This window comes from Dermacentor silvarum, chromosome 6 (assembly GCF_013339745.2).
Source record: "Dermacentor silvarum isolate Dsil-2018 chromosome 6, BIME_Dsil_1.4, whole genome shotgun sequence".
In the NCBI taxonomy this organism is placed as follows: domain Eukaryota; kingdom Metazoa; phylum Arthropoda; class Arachnida; order Ixodida; family Ixodidae; genus Dermacentor; species Dermacentor silvarum.
Window position 1 is genome coordinate 184,664,297 of NC_051159.1, and position 19,754 is coordinate 184,684,050.

Consider the following 19,754-nt stretch of genomic DNA (forward strand, 5'->3'; position numbering starts at 1 on the left):
AACACAGGGAAGGAGTTTTGCTTGCGGAGGCTGTAAGGGGAAAGTGGCAAGAGTGCCATTGTTGGCAGTGAAGCTCGCCTCCTGAAATCATTGGTTCATGACACTTCAAGTTTTTCTATCTCTGCTATTAATGAACCAATTTGAAAAATTCTTGCGGTAGAACTCTCCCTAGAAGACACGTAACAATTCCAGCATGTAACCAAAATGTGCTGTGTGGCCTGGTGAGGGGCCCTTTAAAGGCCCACTGGAAAAAACTTTTGTACCGCTTAATATGTAAATACAGAGGAGCCTCTGTGCAAAATTTTATGGTTAGAGTACAAGTGGAAGCATCACGGAAAACTCACAAAAGTAGCCATTTTTGATACTGAGACTGAAAAAGTCATCACCATTACTGCTTGTGGCATGACCTAACGCATGGTTCCTCGGCATGACTTCCGAGGTAGCAGCAGCGCACCCTTGCAATTTGGGAGGCCACGCTGCTGCGTAGCATAGATATCATGGCCACCACGAGGTGCCCTCTCGCCGTCGGACTGTCACATGGTCTGACTGGTACCTGTGGTTCTCCAGGCACGGTGACACAAGCCAGCTCGAGCGCCCGGCACCCGCGGCATGCAGAAAAATCTTGGACGCAACGTGCTGGGACTTGCGTCATAGCGACACCACCAGGTGCGCGCATCATCTGCTTAGGTGCTGTTTAACGGTTGCTGAAAAAAAATTATGCAGTTACCAGCTCTGTGGTTTGCCAAAATTGGTTCAGTGGTATATACTACTCATTTATAAAAAAAAATTTCCAAAGCTAAATTTCGTTGCAGTTGGCCTTTAGATAAGGGTCTTTGATGATGTAATAGATAAATACAAAAGTAAAGACCAGCTGTGAAGGCAAACGTTTTCTGGCAGTCTGATCGCACCTTCTTAGCTCGTCACGGGCGCTGCAGAGACTGGCCTCCACTAGTGCAGCATGCATGGGGCCCCCCACCATTTTAGAACAGTTAGCCTAATCTGCAATAAGCAAGCAAAGTTGGGACGTTTGGGCAGATGCTTGCGCAACGTGACTACTAGCAATTAATAAGAAAGTTTCAATTAAAGTGTTAAATCAGTTAATTGCAAGGTTAATCAGTCAATTTCCCAGCCCTAGTTAGCATTGTACAGGTAGGTCTGTTGCTGGCTTTTATATGGCAGCCGTTGATGTGGATAGGGAGCTAGCTTGAGCCAAGAGGAGTGACATTGCAGCTGCATTTGGTGCCCACACTCGTACACGCTTGTAGCTAGAGTACAGTACCATTTGATGCATTGAATGCACTGTTAACTTACTGGTACTGACATGGTACGGAACCATCATACTATATAAGAGGCAGAGCTGAAATATGTAGTTCGTGAGATAGAGTGGCATTGAGGTATGCTGTTTACAGTTGCTCCGCATGAGCACCCTTGACAGGACAAGAGCTGTCACAGCAAAAGGGCAACCCGTCATCAGAGCAAAACTGCTTCTCTATGTAGTGGTCGTCATTTCATCAAGTGGTGGCAAGCTCAGCAGCTGCGAATAAGTCCTTAAGGGGTACTAACCAATGTTGTGCCATGTGGTGGGGCAATCCTTCGGACGCATGTGGGCACTTATGAAAGATTTATTCCATTGGAGGGGGTCAAGAAACCGCCATCTAACCCTTGTATCAACAGAGATATATAATCCAAACTAGCTGGAAGCTGAAAAGAATGAAAAAGAAACATAAAGAATTAAAAATTGATTACTAAAAAAAAGTGAAAGCTGCACGAGAAAGATAGTCGAGTCATAGCCTTGCTTATTTTATTTCAAATGCTCCACAGAAGTTTTGGCGCTATTTAAGTCAATCAAAAGAGGTAACATAAAATAAAGGTTAATGTTGAAATTACTGAAGACACCCACGTAATTTCTGAGCATTTCAATGATTGCTGCTTGCAGATTTAACTTGCAGATTTTTGCCTGGTCATCCTCACAACCTTGTTGTTGTTGCAGAATAAATGCAATTCAATTCAATTACTTTTGGAGTGTGTTCTCTGACCTGGCTGAACTCGAACGATGCAATACAAATAGGTCTTTCTTACGCAATATTATGATTTCCAGAGAAGCTGTTGTGGAAATTCTCCTAAATATCAATGTAAAGAAATCTGCAGGTCCTGATAACCTTTCGAATGCTTTTTTGCAAAGGTATGCAAAACAGATATCTGTATTCGTAACTGATTTTTTCAAATTATTTTTACGTTTAGCAGAGATACCATCCGGCTGGCTTAAGGCAATAGTTGTCCCAATTCATAAAAAGGGTGATCACCTTACAGTGTCAAATTATTGTCCCGTTTCTATTACAAGCACTTGCAGTAAATTATTAGAGCATATTGTCGCAGGCTTTATTCGTCTGTATTTGATGGATCACAATGTCCTATTTCCACTACAGCATGGGTTCAGAAAGGGATTATCGACTTCAACTCAGCTTGTGTCAGTTGTTCATAAAACCTCTGAAATACTTGACTCGTCCAGACAAGTTGACATGCTCTTTTTTGATTTTAGTAAAGCATTCAATAAGGTTCCCCATGGAAAATTAATCCACAAGCTCAAGTGAATTGGTCTTCCTTCAAATATTTTATTACGGATTCAGGCCTATCTCCGACATAGACAGCAGTTCGTAGAAATTAACAAATGTTCCTTCAGTGTGCATCAGATAACTTTGGGCGTACCGCAAGGCAGCGTATTAGGACTGCTTTTATTTCCAATATATATTAATGATATAATAGACGAAATCCCTGATTATGTGCATGTTAATTAATTCACAGATGACTGTCATTTTTAGAAAAATGGGTTCACAAAACATTTATGCTTGCTTGCAGGAACCAATTAACGCTATTTCCGATTAATGTAAACTTTGCGGCATGGAAATAAATAGTCACAAAGCAGTCTTGCTGCAAGTAACACGAAAAAAAGACCCTAGTATTTTTTCTTATGTTCTAAATGGCACAATAAAAACTGATGTTAAAAAATACAAATATTTAGGCGTCATATTCACTAACGAATTCTCTTGGTCAGACCATATTTCTCTTACATGCTCAGCACCTTTGCGCTAATTATGGTTCTTGAAAAGGAAACATAAAAAGGCACTGGCAAATACAAAAATTATAGCACATTACACATTTGTGTGATCAAAACTTGAATAGGCGGCGGTTGTATGGGATCCTCATACCAGAAAGGACATTATGAATTTGGAGCGTGTGCAAAGGAAGGCTGTTAGATTTATCTTTGTCGGTTCACTAGAACACAGGCGTAAAGTTTGTCATCTCCAGTTTTTACATAGCATCATAAATGGCGAAAATCTGGCTTCAACTGCCTCATTATGTAACACCTCTTTATGCATGAACAACAAGACATAGACACAACTTTTCCCTTTCGCCAATATTTGATAAAACAAAATCTCACACGTATGGTTTTTATCCGTGTACTATAAACCAATGGAATTCCCTCCCTGTTCATGTATTACAATCAAGGAACTTCACAAAAGAGTTGGAAGACGATTTGTCCTGTAAATTAGCGCAAACTTAAGCAGTGTTTGTAACTGCTTTCTCGTTTTTATGTGAATTTTGTATTTTGTTATGTTTAGTGCTCTATTTTTGTTCGGCACAGCATTCTGCTCACATGTAATTTCACCTGTGTGGTTCTTTTTATTGTAGTTACTGTGCTAAGGCAAGCATTTAGATGCTTTGTAACATGGCTATAGGCTGCATCCTTTTCATGCACTGTTTATATTTTCTGTTTTTTGCATTGCCATTACCTTTTCACTGTATTGTTCCTCCTGCAAAGGCCGGCATCTTGGCCTGCAATATGAATAATAATAATAATATTAATAATAATAATAATAATAATAATAATAATAATAACATGTGCACTCACTGTCATAATCTTGTTTTGCGCATACAGGGATCTGCGCACCAGACTTCATTATCCAAACTTGGTTAGGGGCCTGTTAAGCTCAGCGCCAACTCCCTAATCGAATACAGTAAACCCTTTTATTGCGATAGAAATTATATGAACACTCAAAGAGGATTTCTGCCGTTGGCGTCGTCGGCGCCGTCACCGTGAGGTTCCGTATGACGTCGACAGCGATGAAATCGTCGCCGCGCGCCGGACGCTGTATGTGCGAGTGAAAGGGCGCGAGGGACGTGCGCTTTCACGGGGAGTGAACGCACGGCGGAAAACAAACGCACATTCTGCGCCGTGCTTCCTGAAAGGCTGCAGAATTAAGCGTCTCTTTCCTCCTTTACAATCACCATATATATAGAGCACGACTTCTTCCGTCGCGCGAAAGGCCATGGGGGGATGGGAGGGAGGGAGGGAGGGAGGGAGGGAGGGGAGGCGACGTTTAGCTGCGGCACCAAATGTGTATTTATATAAAAACGTTGCAAGGCGAGAAGGTGGTAAAGACTTCCGACGCTGCTCGACGAGTTTCCCGTTCTAATCTCGTCGAAAACCTCCGAGCTGCCCCCAGAGGCCCTGGCAACAGTCACCAACGCCGTGCGCGTTCGGTGCGAACGCGACCAGAACGGCGACGGTGTCGACAACAGTTCTGCGCGTTGCTGGTGCTGCTGCATGTCCAAGTTTATACAGCAGATAAAACTACTATCCTTATTCCGTAAAGCTCTCTACTAAGTTGCTATCGCAATTTATGCTTGGCCTTTCAGGTGAAACTGCGACAATTCTTTTACATGAAGCTGTAAAAAGCCGAAAAAATATCAAGATAAGCGAAATCACAAAAATAGAAGCCAGCCATAGACCACATGGAGCCTTTCCAAAATACCGCTAGTAATATTTTGGTTACTATCACGTGTATCGGCACCTGAGATGTCAGCGTCGACGGGCAACAGCATTACTTGCACTATGCCGAAACAGCATGCTTGGTACAGAGTCGAGACAATTGATCCTAACATTTGAAGCTAGTCATCGCAGCATAATCGTTTCCAGACATCCAAAAAGCTGATGCTGCTACTTACTGCACCGTGATGAATTCCGGACAATTTAACTTGGAAAACCGAAACTACGGAAGAGCGCAATTGCCATGCATTAGTGAGCTGCCATTTCCTTGTCGTGTTGGTGTGAAGCGAGCGTTCTTATCAAGCTGCGATCATGCTGAAATACTGTGGGCTCCGGGTTCTTTTGGGTGCAGTGCATCGGCTTGTCGTGCCTGCTCAAAAGTACCGATTGTCTTGCCCAAAGTCACGATTAATTCACTGCGAGCACATTGATGTGTCACTGACAGCGTCCTAAATGAGAGGAGAAAGAAACTACAGAGTGGCAGCAAACAGCTGAGCAAGCGTGCCCGAGCGGTGGTAGAAAGGGAAAAGATAAGTGGAGTGCGTGGCTCGGCTAGTGAGCTGCCACCGCAGGGTAAAAAGAGAGCAATGCTGCCCCATCTTTGTGATATTTTCCAAGTCGTTATCTTGAGATGTCGGGAATCCTGCGCCAAAGCGTTTCGAGATGAGGTGTGAAAAGCTCATGGGTTGAAACGCGGCGAGAAAAACATTTCAACTTTACCAATATTTTCAGATATCAGAGTTCGAATTAATGAGGGTTTACTGCACATGTGAAATGCCTTTATTAATCAAACGTGAACCCACTGTAATGAAATATCTTGCATTTATCAGAGAGAGCTTCGTGCTACCAACTGTTACAAGCACAATTTCTTTTATGGCCTCAAATTTGTTATACAAAAATTTCTGAATATGAGCAAACGAAGAAATAATTTACCACATTGTAGCTTTGCAGCACTAAAAGCAGGTTGATGCTTGTTTCAAGTGTGTGTGCCCCTCGCAGGTGGATGGCCTGGTGGTCTGCAACACGACTGTCTCACGCCCCAGCAGTCTGCGCAGCGAGCACAGGGTCCAGCCGGGGGGCCTCAGTGGCAGGCCACTCGGGGACCTCTCCACGCAGACCATTGCGGACCTATACCGCCTCACGAAAGGCGAGTACAAAAAGGGATGGTGGGACAGCACCCTAGCCGAATAGGTCGTAGCCATACAAGCATAAAAAATACATTTTTGGTTAGCATGTTAGTGCTAGCAGACACGAGGGAGACACCAAAGTGGGCACTAACTTGCAGGACGCCACCGGTGGGTAAGTCAAACATGACAATCAGAGGATGAAGGGTTTCTACAACAACCTTTTTATATTTCCAGATTTACTTGTCTGACCCGCAGGTCTGTTAGATGTCTCACCCTTGAGCCAATAGGCTCCTGTTGCTCTGCCGAACTCATATTCATAACGTATTCATAACTTGTGTTTTGCTAAGATCTACACAAGCCTAAAAGGCAGTATGAGCATTTGTCTTCAGTTGGCTACTCTATGGCCTTGCAGGTTGCAAAGGCCATCTTGAAGAAGTCTCGTACAGAAGTTAAAGCTTGAAATACAGTGAAGCCTCGTTCATATGTACCTGGTGGTAGGGATGGTTGATTAATTTTTTATTCAATTATTGATTAATCATCCATCATTTTAGCCTTTAATCGATTAATCACTTTCGATGTAGGCTTTTTATCAATTGATTGATTAATAGAAATTTCTGCCAGGCACTTTTAAAAAGGTTGAAACACAGTTATCCAGTTTTGTAGGACCATATTTTAATGTTTCAGAAGTAGAACTAAGTTTGAAATACAAGTGCATAAATGTTTAATAAAGCAAAATCATTAACTTGTTAAAGACTAAATATAGTTGGCACTAGTGGCTTTTGAAAAGATAAACCATATATGTTATAAAATGGCACCTTAATGCAGAATTAAATAAGATACATGGCACTAGTGAATCTCTGTACAGTTAAACAATAAATAAGAAAAATGGCAAACGTGAAACGTGAAGTCCAACTGAAATATGCAAGAATTGCAATTTTAGGGGAAAGGAAAATCAGTGGAAATAAAAATTACTGGTTTAGGATTTTAAACTACATGCTCTTTTCTACAGGGCGAAGCAATGTCACTTGGCTGCGATGTTTGGGTGCAACTGACACCTTCTTTGAATGACCACACAACGAGCATGCGAGAATAGATGCTTGGACGCTATAGATTTTCTGGAATCGACATGAGCTCCATCGATATTGTTATAGAGCAATCCATACATGGATGAACGCGATGCTTGGCAGAGTGACGAAGACGATGAGGAAGACGCTTGCAAGTGTGCTGCCTTCTTTGTATAGTGCAAGCCTTCTTTGTATATATTCTGTAAATATATTCTTCGCCTCCATCTTACTTCCGTCACACTTTGGTGGTGGTGCGGGGTACGTCTTGCCTCGCAATGGAACTCCTCAGCGTCCGTTGTTTCGGACATTTGTCTGCAAGGGCAGAAGACACAGCGCCTATATCAACGCCCGCCACTTCAGCGGTTGTGCTTGTGCAACCCCTGGATCCTTGCACGTTTTGCGGTTCCGATGACGCAGACGTTGAAAACTGGCTGGCGGAGTACGAATGCTTGAGTGCAAACAACCGGTGGGACCCTACCCTGATGCTGGCAAATATAATCGTCTACCTGAAAAGCACTGCGAAAGTATGGTTCGTTGACCACAAAGCTGAGATTGGGAGCTGGGACACTTGCAAAGAAAAACTCCGAGACTTGTTTAGGGAGCCCGTTGGCCGGAAGATCGTCGCAACAAAGTTGCTCGTGTCACGTGCGCAGACGGCTACCGAATCTTGCGTCATGTACATATAAGATATGTTAACGCTATGCCGAAAGGCCGATGCCTAGATGCCGGAGGATGACAAGCTTGGGCATATCTTGAAAGGGATCGCCGACAACACCTTCAACCTTTGAATGTGCCACACTTTTTCTACAGTGAACGTATTATAAAGGAGTGCCGGCGCTTTGAGCAGGCTAAAAGCCGGCACATTGACCACTCGTTTGCCCGGCTTCTCAACACGGCGGCAACGTCCTCTTGCGAAGACCGCATGGCTGCACAGCAGTCAGTCCCACCAGATCAGCTGACAGGGAAAGTACGCCGCGAACTTGAGGCCATGACCCCTGCCCCAGTTCACGCCGGTGACTCGAGCTCGATTATGGCTCCATTTGTTCGAGCCATTATTCCACCAATGCAGCCCGGAGGTGACGCTGCATTGACGACTGCCACCACAAATCCTCTTCTGACGCTGCTGACGAGAGGAAGCTTGTTAGACGTTGATGTTGATGGCGTAACTATTTCTGTGCTCGTCGACACTGGAGCGCACATCTCTGTAATGAGTGCAGATTTTCGGCAACGCCTTCATAAAGTGCTCACGCCTGCTGCCTCCCACACACATCCTCTGCGTCGCTGATGGAGGGACTCCTGCTGCTCTTGGGATGTGCACCGCCCATGACTGCATTGCTGGTCATCCCACTTCTGTCGAATTTGCCGTCATTGAGAAGTGCCCTCATGACCTAATCCTCAGCTTAGATTTTTTGGTCCGCTCATTCTGCCCTCATTGATTGTGCGACCGCTGCTCTTCAGCTTGAGCTGCCGCATCCTCCTGACAGTCCAACCAACATAACGCTACGCTTATGCTCTTGCCATCACGTTCGTTTGCCGCCTCAAGCTGCTACATACGTTACTTTGACGTAACAACATTCCCAATGGCGACTACGTCTTGTCTCCGATTATCAACATCCTGTTAGCCCGCGATGTCGCCCTAGCTGACACCATTGTTTCTGTTGCTGACAACACAGTGGTCGTTCCCCTTCTCAACGTCAGCCTGTTGACCAAGATTGTCCTGCAAGGCATGTTGCTAGCCACCATTTCCGCGCTTGACTCCTGCACGATTGCCGCTTTGGATGCAGATGTTTCGCCACCTTCTTGCTCCGTCAACTTCGCGCCTTCGTCTCTCGACGACATTAACACGATGATTGCTCCCAACCTGACCCAGGCGCAAGCTCAAGGTATGTACTAGGTCCTGGCGTCATATCGTGACATCTTTGATTTTGACGGCCGCCCTCTAGGCCAGCATCTGTCGTGGCTCATCGAATCAACACTGGTGATGCCACTCCTATACGCCGACATCCATATCACGTATCCCATCACGAACGTCATCCAGAATGAGGTCGATAAAATGATTACAAAAGACGTCATAGGACCTTCGTCTAGCCTGTGGGCCTCCTCTGTCGTTCTTGTGAAAAAGAAGGATGGCAGCTGGCGTTTTTGCATTGATTATCGGAATTTGAACAAAGTCACTCATAAAGACGTCTACCCTTTGCCTTTCTTCGATGACGCCCTCGACTACCTTCGTGGAGCCCAATATTTTTCTTCCGAGGACCTTGTGTTCGGCTATTGGCAGATTTCATTCGACCCTATATACCCATATGTTCGAAAGTTGCCCCAGCAACTTTCGAACATATGATGGACTCTCTGCTGCGGGAATATAAGTGGTCCATCTCTCTATGCTATTTAGACGATGTAATTGTCTACTCGCCTACGTTTGAGAGCCACGTGACTCGTTTATCGGCTGTTTTTGCCGTCTTCCGTAGAGCCACCCTTCAGCTGAACTCCGCCAAGTGCCGTTTCGGGCGGCGCCAGATAACTATGCTCTGTCACCTTGTCAGTGCTGCCGCTGTTCAACCAGACCCCGACAAGGTGCGAGCAGTGCAACAATTTTCCATTCCATGCTCAGCCAAAGACGTCCGCAGTTTCGTAGGATTATGTTCCTACTTTTGTAGCTTTGTCCGGAACTTCGTGGACATTGCCCGCGCTCTTACTGAACTTTTGAAGAGGGATGTTCCTTTCGTGTAGGGACTTGAACAAGCAGCTTCATTTTCTGCCCTCATCCGCCTACTCACTACACCACCAATACTGGCCCATTTCAACCCCTCATCGCCTACAGAACTTCGCACTGATGCCAGTGGTCATGGAATTGGGGCTAAAAACAGCACGGCAAGGAATGTGTCATGGCCTACGCCACTCGCCTTCTTCCCTCGTCCAAACGAAACTTTTCCATCACTGAATGCGAGTGCCTGGCTTTAGTGTGGGCTGTCACCAAATTTAGACCTTACTTGTTTGGTCAACTTTTTCTGTGATTACAGACCATCATGCGCTCTACTGGCTCTCGTCGCTGAATGATCCATCTGGACGTCTCGGCCGCTGGGCACTATGGCTTCAAGAATACTTGTTTGTTGTGCACTAAAAGTCTCGACGATTGCACCAAGACACAGATCGCTTGTCACGTCACCCTGTTGATGCTCCCCAACCTAATTGACCCTGACTCGGACACCTGCGTACTGTCCATCCTTGCTTTGGATGATATCCCCACCGAACAGCGACGAGACGCGTCCTTGCGGCTCATCTTCAATCGTCTAACCTCTCCATCACCAGACCATTCTGTTTGCCTGTTTGAACTACATGACAACGTTCTGTATCGTCATAATCTCAGCTCAGATGCCCCAAAGCTTCTGCTTGTCCTACTTCACCATCTACGCTCCAGTGTTCTTCACCAGCTTCACGCCGTACCAACTGCTGGTCACCTAGGTGCCTCGCGTACTTACGCCCGCATCCGACGTCGCTTTTTCTGGCCTGGCATGTACCGTTCTGTGCTCCCCTACGTCACTGCTTGTGAACGCTGCCAACGCCGCAAGTGCCCTTAGGCGCTGCCTGCAGGCCAGCTACAACCTATTGATATCCCTGCAGAGCCATTCTTCCGCGTCGGCCTTGACCTTCTAGGCCCTTTCCCTACGTCCATCTTGGGGAACAAATGGGTTGCGGTCGCGACAGACTACGCCACGCGCTTCGCAATCACCAGGGCTTTACCGACAAGCTGTTCTACAGACGTCGCTGACTTTCTCCTACACGACGTAATTCTACATCATGGCGCCCCTCGGCAGCTCCTCACCGATCGCGGGAGGTACTTCCTATCAAGAGTGGTAGATGACATCCTTCGTGCTTGCTCCACTGAACATAAGCTCACCACCGCTAATCATCCCCAGACGAATGGATTGACCGAGCGCCTGAACCGAATGCTGAGATGCTGGCCATGTATGTTTCACCAGATCACCGTGACTGAGACTGCATGTTACCATTTGTTACCTTTGCATACAATTCGTCACGGCATGACACTGCTGGATAGTCACCGTTTTATCTACTGTTCGGCCGCCATCCTACATTAATTTGCCCTTCGAGACTCTCCTTCCTTGGGCTCCTCACTCGCCTACTGAATACACCAGTGATGTCGTAGCTAGAGCCCGTGGAGCTCGTCAACTTGCCCACGACCGACTTTCTGCTTCGCAAGCAGCTAAAAAGTCCCGTTAAAACAGCCGACACAAAAACGTGCACTTCTCGCCTGGCTCTCTGGTCCTCCTATGGTCCTCCTATACTGCTTCTTCGACCTCCTCGCTACCAACTGATGTTGTTCATGTTTCCCGCCTGAAGCCATACTGCTCTTCTAGCTTCTCGCCTTGCCAGGACGACGCTTCCGCCGCCGGAGAGTGATGTTACGGAGCGATCCATACATGCCTGAATGAAATGCTTGGCAGAGCGACGAAGACGACGATGAAAACGCTTGCATGTGTGCCGGCTCAGACATCTGTTGCCCTAGCCTTCTTTGTATATATTGTGTAAATATATCCTTTCGCCTCCATCTCGCTTCTGTCACAATATGTCAAACGCATGCTCCAAACCGGCACGCATGCTATGCCAGTCATTAATGGACTAGGAGTGGCACGACGATCAACGATTGGGTTGCTATATTATGCCTTGAATTGTGAGGGCATTTCCAGCTTCTGGCTTCGGGCGGCGTGTGCAATCTGGTGGAAGAGAGAGGAGGCGCTCAGCTCGGCATCACTCGGGACTCAGAAAAACAGTCGCTCTGCCACAGCCGTACAGGCACTGTTCGTGCTCCGCCATTCTTGTATGTTTTCATAATTTTCGGACCACTCCTGTCAAACTCTCGAAAATTATTAATCGAGCAAGTCTAATCGATTAAGTTTTTTAAATGAAAGGTGTACATCGATGAAGATTAATCATTCTGCGGGATACATCTAATCGATTAATCATTCATCGATATTACCAACCCACCTGGTGGGTATGCATAACTATGAACTAAACAGTATTAATACACTCAAAATAATGAAGTCGCATCAGACATCAAAATGCCTTCATTATATCCAATATTCGTTATAAGCATACACACAGATATTGGCAGAAAAAAAGATTGTGATCAGGCCTATGTGTAAGAAACACAAGCAAGGTGCCTCCAACGGGCCAGCAAAGAATATCCTGTGTATTTTGACGACCAGTTGACATCTTGCTGTGCTGATACAAAGAATGGGAATAACAATAAGTTACATGCATGGCGCTCTGCACCTGCTGCGAATACACATCTGTGCAATCGATGTCATCGTGCGAGATTGCCACTTTGGCTTGCCGACTGCTCCAACAAAGCCAAGCCGCTGGCCTCTGAGAGACTTTTCAGACACGGAGGGAATCGTGTGGATCTGTACTCCACTACTACAGCCCTCAGTCTAGCCCATGGGCCTGATCTCATGCTTGATCGCTGGTAAGGTCTATGAGTGCCAACATAAAAACAAGCATGTCGCCAGCAGATTTTTCGGATGCAGAGGGAACTGCGCATAGATCTGTACTCCGCTACAATGCCCGTCAGTCTAGCCCATGCGTCTGATCTTGCGCTCGATAGCCGATAAAGTTTGCGAGTGCGAACATAAAAACAAGTAAACTGCCAACAAGCTTTTTGAGCATAGGGGTGACTGTACGTGGATCCATACTCTGCTACTATGGTTGTCAATTTAGCATGTAAATCAGTCGGCGACTGTACTTGACATTTTGCTACCAGAATGTATATTTTGAGGCGCGTGAAAATGAAAATTTACTTTGCTATAACTAATACGTGTTGGATCCCACATTTTCGATTTCGTTATATAGCAGCAGAACAATACTCCATTAAAATAAAGCATGGCCAATCAAATTTTTTATTTACTTGGTATATAGGATAATTCGTATACAGTCAAGTCCTGCTACAATAAAATTCACGGGACATGCGAAAAATTGCGTTGTGGTGGAACTTCGTTGACACAGAATTAGTATGTATATACGTACGCCAAACAACATGAAACCAAAACCATCGTCCGGGAAATCATCGCGATGACGTGGGGGCAAAGGTTGAGAGGTACCAAAGTTGGTCAATAAAGTGTCAACTTCACGATAGAATGCATTTCGCGCCACTGTTAAAGCATTTTTCGTACACTGCGGCCGATGCCTAACCCAACGTGCGTTCCCGGCCGATCGCGAAACACTCATTTTGCGGCACATGCACCGTCGCAATGAAGTGGTTTGAACAATTTCACTGCATATTCATGACAAAGTCAGCAGGCTTGGCAAGCTTGCGCTTACCTGAAGTTTTTTTTTTTATTTCAGTTTCGCAGCAGACGGCACATAAAGCCTGATGCCGGGACAGAAGCTAAAGGCAGTTTATGCCTGACGAGGCCTCAGCCCAAGCAGTTCAGAGTGATGCACTTACATAACATGGGAAAAAAATGTGCTGAACCAAACAGAAGTCTTCTAGAAGTCTTCTTACGCTTCATAGTAAGCAAAGGCGCAACACAAGTCTCCCAGTCCGTTAAGAGCCATCGCAATGTCATTGTCGTGGGCTCTGAAAACTTTTTAGATGAGGTCAAAAGGATCCATTACTTTCAACGCAGTTGCCAGAGTCAGTGTGTCTAGCGGACTGTCATTTTCCCCAGACGACGAGACGTTGGCATCTTGTTGACAACAGCGGCTGCAGCCCGGCTGCAGCCCGGCCGCACGGGTGCTGCTTTCTGCCTCGGCGATCATATGTGCCTCCTCCTCCTCAAGAGAGAAATTTACGTTGACGCTTCTTCGTTGGCGTAGCCATTTCGACCGGACTCGCATCACAGAGAAAACGGCAGCGATTGTGGTGATCTCGTGCAGTCTCGCACAGGCGCATGATGACCACGCGTGGCTATGGATTGCAGTGGCTCAAATCGGTACTTTGAATTTGATTTTGTTTACGAAAACCTCGTTCAAGCGGACATACGATCGTCACAGCTTTGGTAGGGCCTCCCAATTTGACTACTTGGCAGTTCCAATTTCAGTTCGGTCCCAGTTTCGTTCTCGAAAAGTTTGTTGGAGTGCAAGTACAGAATAAAACGCCTTCGTTATTTTTTTTTTGTATTATGTTTCCTATGGGCAGCTGACGGGGAATTGGAAAATCTTTGTCGTGGCGGGAATTTCGTTGTAGCGGAATTCGACTGTATCCGTAATCATTATATTGAGGTTTTACTGTTTACAAGGTGTGCGCAAGGGCACAGAAAAGGGTTTGTAACATGGGCTGATGGCAGCAATGGTGCCGAACTGCTCCTTTCGCCTTCCTCAGTGCCCACTGAATAATTCTCTGTTCCTCGCAATCACCAGTAACTCTTGTAAGAAGTCGGTTATTCGTGCATCACAGTTGATATAATCTGGGTCCTTGTGTCTTTGAGCTTCGAGTTGTTGATCAATTAGCCCTCGCGCTTCGAACTGCTAGCCCCCAGGTTATCTCAGATGGTAGGGCGATCGCCTCGGAAAGGCGTTGAAATCCTGGACCACGACAAATTTTTCCTCAACTGCGAAGCTTTCTTTTTGAGAAACCCATATGGGTTTCCTTTGTAGCTTTGTGCTACATTCGGGTGGATGACAGTTTTTCCCTTTCATGTTAATATAATACTGGCATTTTCAAGCGTGGTGGTTTCAGACTTGCACTTCTACAGTTTTATTTTGTCTGCCCAAACAAAGCCTCCCGCATGGCTTGTGGAAATCATGGGTAGCAAAAGAACTGTGTTGTGCTATGTGTCAGTTTATAGAATTAAAAGGCAGGAAAATGGCATAAACTTAGACTAATTGCATAAAGTTGCCAAAAAGTTTTGGTATGGAGCCATGAACAGTGCCTTTGTGAAAAGCGCCCATTGTGACGTGCTTCCTTTGCATTGCTCAAACAGGATCCATACCGATTGTGGGTGTCGGAGGTGTGTTTTCTGGTGAGGATGCATATGCCAAGATCCGGGCTGGGGCGTCTGCCGTGCAGCTGTACTCTGCCCTAATCTACAACGGTCCACCTGTGGTGCGCACGGTCAAGGCACAGCTGGCCGAGCTGCTCAGGTGTGTTACTAATGTTCCAGCACTTCCGCATGTGCAGTCACTCATCACGAAGCAGTGCAGTCACTCATGCATTAGACCCTTTAACAGATGCTTAGTCGGCATACAAGAAAACAGTGTCAGCTGAGAGCTGAGATCATTGAGGCCTTTGGGCCTCAATGATCTCCAAGTGCCATCTTTAACTGATAGAATTGCCCAAGTCAGCACTTTGCTACTTCTGTTCCTCGTACAGATCGAGCACCAAAGAACTGTTGTAATTGGTATATCCATCTAGATCCTCCATGTGCGCATTCATATCTCTGACTAATATCACTAGGCCAGATTTTCTCAGCTCACATAGTCAACCAATTTGTTATTTTGCTCTCTGCTGTCACTACTCATCCATAGGTAACGTATTCCCAGCCACTTTTTTCCCTTCCCTTGTGCCACCAATTCATAAATGCTCCTTGCATGTCTAAGTTTACCTTGTAAGTCTATGTATACCTTGCCACACTTTTTGAAGAAATGTTCCGTCGGTGTCGTTTATAGGATTCCTTTAGACTGTGGCAAGGTATACGTCGGCCAAACTGGCCTTGTATAAATGATTGCCTACTTATATGAGAGCATGCACTCTCAATGAAGAATGGGACAGGTTGGCATTTGCTTTATCACCGCAAAGTGTGCATGTGTGATCCTTTGTTGGAAAACACATGCATATTACAGAAAAGTAAGGCTACGGTGGCATGGGAACTAGCACCCTATTGCAAAAACCAGCGTCTTCCAGTGTGAAACCAGCGCGTTTTTTGACACTGGGTGGCACTGGAGACGCTGGCGCAAGTTGGGAGTCACTGGGAGTCACTGCGGCACTGGTGAGATCGCTGGAGAAGTGCTGGGTCACACTTGACAAGACGCTGGTTTCACTGCTATGACGCTGGGGCGCACTGGTGTGCGCTGTACACACGCTGGAGTTCGCTGGCTCGTACTGGAGACTGCGCTGGTTTCGTTTGTGCCGGAGTATAGGCGCTGTTGAATATTAAATGCTTGATACAATTTTATGGGCATCTCCTGTCCAAAAAAAAAAAAACAGACTCCTGTCCTAAATATAGCGCTATAAGTGTGGATCCTAAATGTCTATTTCGTGTCGGTGGTGTTGCAGCTTGGAATAAAGGTGCTTGATGGTAGCCCATGCATAAGCGACACTTGAGATCACTTTCGCTTTGTACATTTCCCTTTTGACTGTGCGGATAGCTGTATTCGTGAACGAAATTATGCAAACGCAGATAATGCCTCGTTTTCTAGTAGTTTGTACGCAATCGATGACTGCGAGTTGTCGCAGTGTTGTACAGTCGACAGGAAACCGAGCAGCCGTTCAGACGCGTTCGAACGGACCTCAGAAAGCCTGCCGCTGATTGATATTATCGCACCGACAACAAAGCTGCGGTGATTCGTGCGCTTCCACTTTCTCTAGTGTACTAAAAATAATAGTTAAAAGGTTGTGAAGCTCAAATACAAACATTTTCCCATTCATCAGGTAGCCGCGCCGAGATCGTTCACTTCCAGCGAAGGTTAGGCCTACCGTACCCGCTGAGTCCGTCTACACTCAATCGGCCCGTCGAAGCCGAGGAATGAACAAGTCTAACGAGGTTAAATCACTCTGTAATTCAGCTTTCCCATGGTTGCTTTTAGACAGACTATTCTTTCGTGTGTACAGTGTCAGCATAACAAGCGATGAGCGCCGATATGACGTTATAAACATACCTATGTACTTTCGCCGAAGGCTGTCAGCCGCATTAACCGACCGCTTCTCTTACGGAGATATGTGCCTAAACATACGTATCGATTGAAAAGCATTGTTGAGCTATGGAAATGTTGCATTACCTTTGCGCGAAGAATAAGAAACGGCTGTCAAAATCGGCAGTCACGGCCCGTACAACATTCCGGGTCGGCGGTTCATTTAAGGCTTTTTTCGTTGTTAATATACCAATCGCAAAAGCAAATCAGTGTTGCAGCACTTCCAGGCATACTATGCAATACGGACAACAACTTTATCGTTCTGATAGATGCGTAAGTTTTGGTTGAAGGCGATATTGCATCTACCATGTCTGTCGAGACGTCTGTGCAAAGCTACAAATGTGTCTGCGCGTTGACATGGCAAAATATTAATAGGTAACCATTGATCGGTGTGGCTTAGTGGTAAGATGCTCGGCTTGGGATCTGTAGGGCGGAGGTTCGATTCCTCGCAGATTCTTTTTGTTTTACTTTTTTTTATTGCATTACAACGTTCTCTGTTTCTTTCTTTATTCGAAAAAATATATAAGGTAGCCAGGCACCACGTATTTCTCGCTCTAGAGCTGCATTTCGCACCAGTACCCCGCGCCCAGCGCCTCCCAGTATGCCGCGCCTTGCCAGCGTCCCAGTATCCAGCGTGCGACACTGGGCCCATAATCAGGCATGGCACTGGGCACTGGATACTGGGTTTTGCAATAGGGCAGAAGCGATGTATATACTAGTAATAAAGTTTGATGACCTGTGTATCAGCGTTCTGTCGTTGTCTCTTTACGAGAATGAGTTCAGTTTCCTTGCTGATAGGATGTGAGTAGACGTGGTTTCTATCTTATGCCTGAGGGTATATAAGTGAAGCATCAGGAAAAATAAAAATAAGTTGCGAGTGTGCGCCAGTGTTTTATTCTGTCATTTGTATCTTATTTTTTGCGCCTAGAACCATTTCTAGTGATGTACCAACTAGCCCGACAGCAGACGTTACTAAGATACCTAAATTTGAATGCTTTCTTTTCAGTGCACTCATTTATAGTCTGTTCCTTATAAGATTTTGCCGCAACTGACTCGTTTTCTGCTGGGCACTATGTGCCCTATTTTCCTGATTTCGTGTTATTGGAGTGCGATCATAAGCAGTATCGTTCCTGGCTTTTCTTTTTTTCAGGAAAGATGGATATGTAAGAATTCAAGACGCTGTTGGAGCTGACCACAAAAAATGAAGGCAAAGATATCCGTGCCACAGACCTTTTATTTTTCTACACCAAAAGAATACGCTTTATATTACTCCATTACCTTACATTCTCCGAATACTCCGAGGTTAGTCGCTTGAAAACGATCTTGTAAGCAATCTGCAGTACAAAGCTCGAAAGACAATTCGCTCACTACTGCTGCCGCTCTTCCTTCCGGCAGCGTTTTGACAGCAAGTGTCCGCGGTCATCGAGTGAGATGTGTTTATGTTTGCCTGTGCACACGGGGATACCATTTGTGTTAATTTAGTTGGTAAACGAATGTTTACAAGTTTATACGGCCGATAAAACTACTATCCTTACTTCGTATGGCTGTCTAATAATTTCCTATCACTATCAATGAAGTAGTACATGTCCACAATCTTCGTACAGGTAAGGTAGGCTTAATGCTATCACTGAGTTTGCAACATACAGACACACAGATAGCCATCTATTTAGTGGACTTGAAAGCTGAAATCGAGGGAAGTTTTCTCATCGTGTTCGGCATGCCGTTTAAAGCAGGAAGAACGAAGGCTTTAGACAACAATATTTGTGCTGGGCTACCGTCATACTGTAGTTGCGTGCAGTGCTGCTTGCCGTGTTTCGCACTCTACGTATATTGTCTGTGTTCGATGGTTTCAGCTAGATTAAAAAAAGAAACATAAATGTGCTTGGCAAAGGTGTAATGTCAGCAAGGTAGGTTCGAGCTGCTATGTCCTATTCTTTTTGATAACACATTGGCTAGGGGCATGTATACAGTGTAGGACAAAAACAACTACAATACATTATGCAAAATTTTCCAGCACATATTGTCAGCTCTTCATCTTTCTGCTGCACATTTATAGTTCAGGTGTGGCAGTAAAGGCTTTGACACAAGTGGTGTCCTCATAGGAAAGCAAAGGACGTTATGGAGACAACAGTGCTTACAGGGACTTCTGTAAAGATTGTGTGAATCTTTGCTAATAAACAAGCACAATTAATGCTCGCAGATCCTTGGAAAACGCAACGCTTAGTTTCGTGTTGAAAAAACATCTTGGCTTATGTATTAAATCAAGGCAAAGAGGTTGCAAGGAGATAACAGGTGAGCAAAAGAAGCCTCAGCCTGGAGCCAACGTTTCAACACGCAAACATATTTTTGAAGGTCGTGACGAAGACAAGTTCTCACGCTGAGGCTTCCCTTGCTCGTCCACTGTTGATTAGCTGAATGGTATACAGAATTTACTATTCTCCGAGTATATTTCTAGAACGTTTTGAGAGCACACTATGCTCAGGTTTGTCACCTGCTGTTTGAAGAGAAACAAAAATTGTTTTTAGTGATTTGTCATGTTCGTGAAATGCAGAGTGGGCCGGTTGTGAGAGCTTGCCTTTTCTAGCTATCTCTTATGTTACTGTTCAGGGCTAGCCTATAGTTATTGAATTTATGTTAACTGTTCATGGAACGATGTAAGAATGACTGCCACAGATTGAGTCGCCATGAGGCATCATTTACTTAAAATGGCATTGAGCTCTTTTGATCGTATTAAAATTCTTTGCATTTTCACTTAACAAATTATTGTTGTGAGAAAGCATGTGATACTTGGTGGTATTGCCCACCAAGTTGATTTGCAATGAGCCGATGACGAGAGGTTGTGGATTAGCTATTATGAGCTTGATACCT

The 19,754-nt window shown here is 45.3% G+C and overlaps 1 protein-coding gene across 5 annotated transcripts in view; it reads left to right on the top strand.

Moving 5' to 3' along the window:
- Nucleotides 1-19,077, top strand: part of LOC119456535 (dihydroorotate dehydrogenase (quinone), mitochondrial) — a 45,813-nt gene extending 26,736 nt beyond the window's left edge. For 3 of the 5 annotated variants that reach the window (XM_049669951.1, XM_049669954.1, XM_049669953.1), the window contains exons 6-8: nt 5,810-5,975; nt 14,960-15,119; nt 18,037-19,077. In XM_049669951.1, coding sequence (XP_049525908.1) covers nt 5,810-5,975; nt 14,960-15,119; nt 18,037-18,091 — 381 coding nt within the window. In that variant the 3' untranslated portion in view covers nt 18,092-19,077. The remainder of the gene's footprint in view (nt 1-5,809; nt 5,976-14,959; nt 15,120-18,036) is intronic. The other 2 variants (XM_049669952.1, XM_037718367.2) reach the window with 1 other exon arrangement.
- Nucleotides 19,078-19,754: the final 677 nt, after the last annotated feature.